At 33.3% G+C, this 9,240-nt stretch overlaps 1 protein-coding gene across 1 annotated transcript; it reads left to right on the forward strand.

The window, feature by feature from the left end:
- The first annotated feature begins 1,056 nt into the window (after nt 1–1,056).
- LOC107728088 (E3 ubiquitin-protein ligase TRIM39-like) lies at nt 1,057–3,547 on the forward strand. The gene is made up of 8 exons (XM_016538166.1): nt 1,057–1,217; nt 1,380–1,936; nt 2,065–2,154; nt 2,256–2,264; nt 2,319–2,477; nt 2,561–2,699; nt 2,832–2,858; nt 2,994–3,547. Exons 1-8 carry the CDS (start codon nt 1,163–1,165, stop codon nt 3,539–3,541), a joined length of 1,584 nt encoding a protein of 527 aa, XP_016393652.1. The 5' UTR covers nt 1,057–1,162; the 3' UTR covers nt 3,542–3,547.
- The last annotated feature ends 5,693 nt before the right edge of the window (nt 3,548–9,240 follow it).

Consider the following 9,240-nt stretch of genomic DNA (forward strand, 5'->3'; position numbering starts at 1 on the left):
TATAAATGTCATTAGTATTATTTTTTTTTCTTTTCTTTTAGTCATTTTAGTACTTCAACCTATTTATTTAATTCAGCGCAATATTTCTGATTTCTAAGTTTAAGTTTGTTTTTTCATCTAATATTTGTTTTAGCTTTATTTCAGTTACCAAAAAAACTATTTTTAACAATAACAACACTGCTACAAACTAGTACAATTTTGCTTCTCGTGTAAATATTTTGATTTGATGTTCAAATGTTGTTGTTGCTGTGATACAAGATCAAGATACTGATTAAGGATTAGATTTTTCCAGTGTATGATTACCATTTTTTCACACATCAGTTTATGAACATAGCCCTACAGTGTCACAAATGCAAATCCATAAAAGACAAATGATACAGGGTCAAAGTCTGATTTGCTCCAGAAAGTATTGTAGCCTATATAGACAATAGACCTTAATATGCTTATCCTTTTTTTTTTCTTAAAAAACAAAATCCTATTTGAAGCACTCTAAGACATATGCGATATTCACTCACAGTTAAGTTATGGAAATATATGAAACATGTCTTATTTTTCTAATGTTCGTTACTAGTCTACGAGCCCAGTTTAGACAGACTGAACACATTGAAAACTGCACTTTGTTGGTTAGATGAGGAAATTCAATTAACTGAATATTTTGATGTGGCCATGAATTCATCTGATTTATAAAAATATAAAACGCTTATTTGGAATCATTTAATTCAGCTTTATGTTAATAACAGTCAAGAGCTGTATACAAGAGTGAATATAATCTGTTTTGCATCCATACATTTAATTTGTGAAGTGCTGGCATTAATATGTAAATTCTTAATAAATAGTGAAATGTTATAAATAGAGTGGTTTTAGAGTTACAGTGAGACTGGTTGTCAGTGAAATTTGACCTTGGCAGTAAACTAGAAGCTCTTGTAAAAAATCCCCTTCGCTGACTTTAGTGACATTGCAATACTTCTGCTTCTGGGGTCATCTCGGGTCATGTTTACTGACTAACCTTAAAATACAATTTTATTGGTTTGATTTGAGAAACATTATGGCAACAAAAAAGGAGGGGATATGGGGGGTGGAGATTTCATGCTGTGAAATGAAATATGTGCTGTGACTTTTTTTTTTTTCTTTTTCATTACGAAGCCTAAAGAAAAGCAGAGCAATGGCAGATTTTTTTCAATCACAAAAATACAGACAGAGTATGGATGACCATCCAAGTAAGTCAATCGCTAAAAGTTTTATTGGATAAAGCAAACGATACAATGACAGTTAATTTCTGCTTTTTTTACTGTACAAGTAATAATATTCTTTATATAAGATCTAACATATGTAGACATGAACTGGAGGTGATACATTTTTATTATTTCTCTTGTTTTAAGCTCTGACTTCTTCCAGTGGTCCTCTGGCTGAGGAGCTTCATTGTTCAGTGTGTCTGGATGTGTTCACTGATCCAGTCAGCACTCCATGTGGACACAACTTCTGTAAGAGCTGCCTGAACCAGTGCTGGGACAACAGTCAGGACTGCAAATGTCCATTGTGTAAAGAAACATTCAGTAAAAGACCCGACCTCAAGATCAACACAGCACTTAGACAGGTTGCGCAACTCTTTCAGAAAAAGTCCAGTCTGAGTAAATCTGAAGTTCTCTGTGACATCTGTGATGAAAGAAAAAAGAAAGCCCTGAAGTCCTGTCTGCTGTGTCAGACCTCTTACTGTGAAACTCACCTGGAGTTTCATCACAAAATCTATTTAAAGAAACACAAACTACTTGACCCTGTGAAGAATATGAAGGACTATATTTGTCAGAAACACGAGAGACCTCTGGAGCTGTTCTGTAGAGATGATCAGACGCGTTTGTGTGTGTTTTGCACTGATGGAGACCACAAGACTCACAACACTGTTCCTCTAGAGGAGGAGAGTAAAGAGAAGAAGGCAAGAGTTACTAACAACATTGAAACTTATTCCAATAACCTCATTTTAAATAATGCAATTAGATCTTTTGTCAGAAGATGGAAGATGCTGATGTGATCAAATGTTTCTTCATTTCGGTCTCTCTATAGACTCAGCTAATGAAGACACAGAAAGACATGCAGCAGATGATCCTGGACAGAATCAAGAAGATTCAAGACATTAAATACTTTGCAGAACTCAGAAACGTGAGCTGAAGATGTTAAATCTTTAATGAATAATGTTTTGGTTTGATATTGTAAATGAAGCCAATTATTTAAAAATATAACTTTTCCAGAAAAGCGCAGAGCGAGTGAAAGCAGCTAATGCTGGGCTCTTCAGTGATCTGATGCGCTCTATTAAAAGATGTCAGGCTGAGCTGCTGGAGATGATGGAGGAGAAGCAGAAAACAGCAGAGAAACAGGATGAAGAGCTCATTCAAGAGCTGCAGCAGGAAATCACTGAGCTCAAGATGAGAAACACTGAGCTGGATCATCTCTTACACACTGAGGATCACCTCCAGCTCCTACAGGTCAGTGTCTCTCTGTCTGCTCTCATCACAGGACAACACTCACACTCCTCACGCTGAGGGATTTCTCTTCTCTCCTGCTGTAGATTGATCCATCCCTGTGCAGTCCTCCACACACCAGGAACTGGCCTGAGATCAGTATGAACACTGATGTGAGTGTGGAGACTCTGAGGAGAGCTCTGACTCAACTGCAGGAAACTTTAGACCAGAAACTCAGTCAAACTGGTAGGTCAATATCAAATACAGCACACAGATCATTAGATGCTATTGATAGAATTTGTAAAATTACGTATGAGACACATTCAACAGTTTGTATACAAAATTAGAAAATCTTTTTATTACTGTTTGACTTCACAGTGTTGAGGAAGATGCAGCAGTATGCAGGTACAATGTGTGATTTTTACTCGTCACGTACAGTACATAGTATAGTGATAGTTTACATTTATTCTGCCAAGCATTTGGAGATCTTTGTTAAAATGTACTCCTTTGTTAAAATGTATTATCTGATTTCTCTCTCAGTGGATGTGACTCTGGATCCTGATACAGCTCATCCAAAACTCATCCTGTCTAATGATGGGAAACAAGTGAGACATGGAGACATTAAGCATGAGCTCCCAGATTACCCAGAGCGGTTTAATTACAGTGCCTCTGTCCTGGGAAAAGAGGGATTCTTGTCAGGTAGATTTTATTTTGAAGTGCAGCTGAAGGGAAAGAGTCAGTGGGATTTAGGAGTGGCCAGAGAATCTATTAACAGGAAGGGAAAGATCAGAGTGAGTCCTCAGGATGGGTTCTGGGCTGTGGCTCTGAGGAATGGGAATGAATATTGGGCTTGTGCTGATCCCTGTGTTTATCTCTCTCTGAGAGTGAAGCCACAGAAGGTGGGTGTGTTTGTGGATTATGAGGAGGGTCTGGTCACCTTCTATGATGTGGAGTCCAGATCTCAAATCTACTCTTTCACTGCTCAGTCTTTCACTAATCGACTATATTCATATTTTTGCCCCTTTTCTGATGATACTGGTAAAGATTCAGCACCAATGATCATCTCACCTGTTAATTACAATGAATGAATTTACAACCCAGATACTATATGAAGTAAACAATGAAAACAAAGCGGTGTAATACATATTCTTCTGAAAGGCGGATATGTTGTATGCAGCTGCTATTAGCCAAATGAGAAAATGTTAATATCATAATGTTTTATGTGATGTTTTAGCTTTGAAAATTTGTTATTATTATGCATAATCTGTAAAATTATACAAAAAATAAAAACGTAAATGTTTGCACAGTTTGAGAATGTCCTGTACATTTCTGCATAATAATTGGATCAGTACATGAGTACACCGATTAAAACATAACTGAAAGAATATTTTATAGATTTTATAGTTTATAGATGTTAGAGCAAAACGTTTTACAACGATCCTGATCTCCCCTACGATTTCAAAGGAATTATACAACAAAAAATTGGAAAAACATACCAAAACATACAATTCGCTGCACTTTACAGCTCAAATTAACGCCAATGGCAATAAAACACCAACCTTTATTCCTTTTCACACATAGGCTACTATGATTACAGTAGCAGATTATCGATTACTTTTCGTGTTATGAAGCTAAAAACGCTTTTACCATAGTCTTTGATTTGTAAACTATTGCATGTTGACGTTTGCATCACATAGCTCCGTATGCGTGGCTAAAGCAAACTTACGAAAAATGAACACTTAAACATACATCAGCGTGAAATGACATAAAATGACAGAAAACATCTTTGAAAAAAAATTATTTGTAGTGTAATTGGATTTTTTTAGTCTCACGTCCCGTTAGATTACATGGAGAGGGTGGGGTTTATGACCTACTGTATACTTGGTCCAGCCACCTGGGGGGCAATCGTTGTTGCTTCACTTTCCAGTGCTTGTGCGACACACTTGGACAGCACTGCTCAAGAACGTTCCCTTTTGGTTAGCAGGTTATTTTTACGTTTTATTTTTGTAACCTAGAGAGAACGTTCTGGGAACCAAAAAATTTAAATGTTAAAAGGGCGACAAAACTATTACATATATTAAAAAAAAATGCATTTCTTACTAGTTATAATTCTAAATACACATATCAGCTTTGTATTTATTGCTAGTAGAAATATAATTTTTGATTTCAATAATTACATTTTTACTAGTATTACATATTACTAGTATACATTTCAACATGTTACATTTGTTATTTCTGATATCTGAAAATGTATTTCTGATATCAACAATTGGGAGAGTAATTTCGGATATCTAAAATGACTTTTGTTACTAGTAACAATCACATTCATGATATCAGAAATTAACATTGTCACTAGTGACAATTTAATTATTGATATCAAAAATGAAGATTTTTACTAGTAGCAATTCAATTGTTGATATCAAGAATAGACATCTGTACTAGTAACCATGTGATTACTGATATCAAAAACAAAGGTTTTTACTATTTCTGATATGTGAAATTGTAATTTCAACTAGTAAGAAATAATTTCTTGGTATTGTAACGTGGGAGGCGTGACAACGGAGTTGAGGATCCAAATGCAGCTTTTATTCACAAGAGTGGTCAAAACAGGCAGGGTCAAACACCAGCAAACAGGTACAATCCAGGGCGAGACAAAAGAGCAAGCCAATAAACAGTCCAAGGTCAGAAAACAAGAAGGCAAGGCAAGGAAACACAGAGACTCGGAACAGGATACAGGCTAAACAATAATCAGCAATGTGTGTGTGGATGAGTGCAACCTTTATAGTGTCACTAATAGGAAACAGGTGTGGTGCAATAATGAGTTCCTAGGCAGGGGTTTATGGGGAATGGAGTCCGGAGAGAACCAAGACAAAACCCCTTATCGTGACATGTATCAACAATTAAATTTGAATGGCAGCCTATGGTGACATTTTACTAGTGAAAATACAATTACAGATATCAAGAATTCTATTTTTTACTAGTTGAAATTTAATTCCTGATATCAATAGTTAGCATTTTAACTAGTGAAAATATAATTGTTGATATCAAGAATTAACATGTTTACTAGAGGAACTGTAATTCCTGATATCAAAAATAGCCATTGTTACTAGTAGAAATCCAATTCCTTGTGTCAAGAATTAACATTTTAACAAGTGAAAATTGAATTGTTGATATCAAGAATTCATATCCTGTGAAGGAATATAAGTAAAAACGTCTCGCCATAACCAACGGCATCCTCTCTGACTGGGGTCAACAATCATCAATAATATGTTCGCATCTGATTTTGTATTTGATCTGATTTTGTGTACTGATGGCAACAATGTTTTATTCAGTTTTATTTAGTGTATAAAAACATGGGAGCATCTGCTGACAATATAAACAAAATATTACATTAATGAGTTTAAAAGAAATAACAATCCATTGTAATTAAATAAAATATCACATAAAAAGCCCTTACATCAACTTAGTTAATTTGATTGATTTGACTGAAATAGTAATCTCAGCCACTTAACAATTTGGCCAAATGGGCGACTGAAAATCCTTTACAGATGCCTTCCGTAGTGAAAAATAAATATACAAAAATGTATTTGAAATGCATATATTTTATGCTATACTACAAATACATTTGCATATTATTTACATATCACTAAACTGGTATATTCAAAGTCTGCTAAATTGGAACAACTGATTTTGTACTTAATGCATTTTAATTGTGCGGAAGTAGAGCTGAAGTCTAACTAAAGATACACTGAAGTATATATGATTGTGCAAAAGTGGCACTATTGAAAGTATACTTTATGTACACTTAAAATGTCTTGCATTTAAAGACTGATATTATTCAAAGATCATGCAATACTCATCTATAGTGACATTAAAACACATTTTAGGCTTAATATTGAGAAATGTGCATTGTGCACAAGTAGTACTCCAAATAAAGTTTAATTCGTTTTTATATCAGTAAGTATCAAGTGATATGTCAGTAAATAGACAATAAATAAAGTAAACAAAATGTTAATATATTTGAACTAGTGTGAATATGTGTCATAAAGAACATTTCAGGTGGAATTGTGAATTGTACATGAAATACAACATACTAAACATACCTCACTGACAACTTACTAAACATTGGAGCTTCACCAGCTATTGTGTATGGAGCCTTTTGGGAGTCATGGGGCTCCAAATTGTTCATTACTGTGAGTGAAATACTGTATCAACAAGAAGATTTGCAGTGACCTTTTTTGGATAAGGGTTTTAATACTAATGCCTTACTGGGATAGCAACAGTCAGAACTGAGATACTTTATAAATGAGATTGAAGTTGTATGCAGTGCACCTTATGTAACTGGCTTACACTCTATAAAACCCGTGCACAAAGACACATGATACAGGGTCAAAGTCTGATGGGAGCAAACTTTGACTTTAATATGTTTAACGCTTTACAAAAAACAACAACAACAACAACAATCCTAATTGAAGCATTGTAATACATGATATTCCAGCCTGGTCTCATGTTTATACGTAGGTATTAATACGTAACATTTACAAGCACAAAACGTACACTTTTGTACGTTTTTATTAATGCTAAAACGTACAATTTAGACGTATTTCAACGTTTAAAACGTACAAATCGCTACGTATTTTTAGCTAAAAAACGTAAAAATATTTACGTATCTTTTATATCATTAAGATATTCATATCAATGTGTTTTTATCATTTTATCAATAAGCTATTTAGATTTTTAGACCCCTTAACCTACCCCCAAACCTAAACCTACCCATTTTATAGCGAACATGCATTTTTATCATTTTATTAATACACAATTTAGATTTTTAGACCCCTTAACCTACCCCCAAAGTCGGAGAAAACGCCTTTTGTGGCCCATGGCAATCAAAGTAAGCATTACATGACAAGTAAATGTTAAACGATTGCAGAAATGGTATTTTTTTTAAGGTTTAAACTAAAGTCGTGTTTAACATTATGTAGGCATATTCTTGGAAACGAGCTGGCAGCAGAAATCACACAACAAAACGAAATGTTATAATTTCATAAGTAGATGAGTAAACAATTTAATAATACAACTGAAAACAAGGTAATTCATATGACAACTAAAAACTAATAAAATGAATGCCGCGATTTCAATATTCATAAGGATTCATTTTTAGGTGTCGTCAATACGTCAGTATTTGTACGTTTAGATGCTGAAAATACGTCAGTATTGTACGTTTTAGTGCCTGTAAAAACGTAAGTAAATACGTTTTATAGTACCACATTTTACGTAAAATACATACAAATTATCATGAGATTACGTTGGATATTCACTCACAGGTAAGTTATGGATATATATGAAAAATGTTTCATTTTTCTAATGTTTGTTGAGTCTACTTTAGACAGACTGAACACATTGAAAACTGCACTTTGTGGGTTAGATGAGGAAATTCAATTAACTGAATATTTTGATGTGGTCATGAATTCATCTGATTTATCGAAATACAAAACCTTATTTGGAATCATTTACTCAGCTCTCTGTTACTACGTTTAGATCTGCATACAAGAGTGAATACGATCTGTTTTACATCCATAAATGTAATTTGTGAAGTGTTGGCATTAATATGTATTATCATAATAAATATTAACAGTAAAATGATACAAATAGAGTGGTTGTAGTGTACAGTGATACTGGTTGTCATTAAAACGTTATCAAAACATTGATCCGTTTGGCGGTAAACTAGTAGTTTTTTAAAACTATATATATATATATATATATATTTATTTTTTTTAGGGGTTCTCAAACTTTTTTAGGCCAATTTTCCAAGGACCCTCATAATTTTTACTGACATTGGAACTTTCATTTTAATTTTTCTAGAATTAGTTTCTCTCTCTCTCTCTCTCTCTCTTCTAGTTTTAATGGTTAAAATAAGTTGTAGTAGTCAGAAAGCATGTCTAATCAATTGAAATCATAAAACGTATATAATTTAACAAGTTTAACAATAATTACATTCTAGGGCTCAATGAAATACATTTTATTAATTCTCGATTTCTGTATTGTTCCCAAATTCAATGTTTACTATTTTAATTTTTCTGAATTCCATTTGAAAATGAAAAAAAAAATGTCTAATTGAATTCATAAAACTTTAACTTTTTATTGGAATGTATTTATTACTATTTAAAATGTATTTTAAAAAAAACGGTGCGTGTCAATTAATTATTAATTATAATTATAGTATTAATTTGAGAAGAAGATTCTACTTACAATTGTATGTTATAATGTCTTCCATTGTGATGGGTTGTCATGAAGGCCTTTCAGTTTGTGTATATGGTATAATGATAGTTTTTCTCAAATGAATTAGTGAAATGCTGGTGAAGTGAATCTTCACAGACAATAGTTTGTATCATGATTTGATACCCCTACTTTTAATTTATTCATCCTAAATTTGCCAAATTCCATGACACTCCATGTACAGTAAATTCCATTTTTATGACTGGGTTACACATTGTGGAAATTATAGAGCCCTAAAATGTTATGAAATTGATAGAAAAAAGAATGTCTAATTGAATTCATAAATCTTTACACTTGATGAGGCTTAAAGAAAAGAAAAGCAACGGCAGAAATAATTTGATCACGGAAATACAGACGCAGTAGGGATAACCCTCCATGTAAGTCAATTACTAAAATTATTATTGAATAAAGCAAGTCATAATAAGAACTGTACAATCTAGACATCACTTGCAATGATACTTAATTCCTGTTTTGGCTCCTGTACAAGTAATAATGTTATTTGTACCGTATT

The sequence above is a fragment of the Sinocyclocheilus rhinocerous genome, unplaced genomic scaffold, assembly GCF_001515625.1.
Source record: "Sinocyclocheilus rhinocerous isolate Xijiao unplaced genomic scaffold, SAMN03320098_v1.1 scaffold1779, whole genome shotgun sequence".
In the NCBI taxonomy this organism is placed as follows: Eukaryota; Metazoa; Chordata; class Actinopteri; order Cypriniformes; family Cyprinidae; genus Sinocyclocheilus; species Sinocyclocheilus rhinocerous.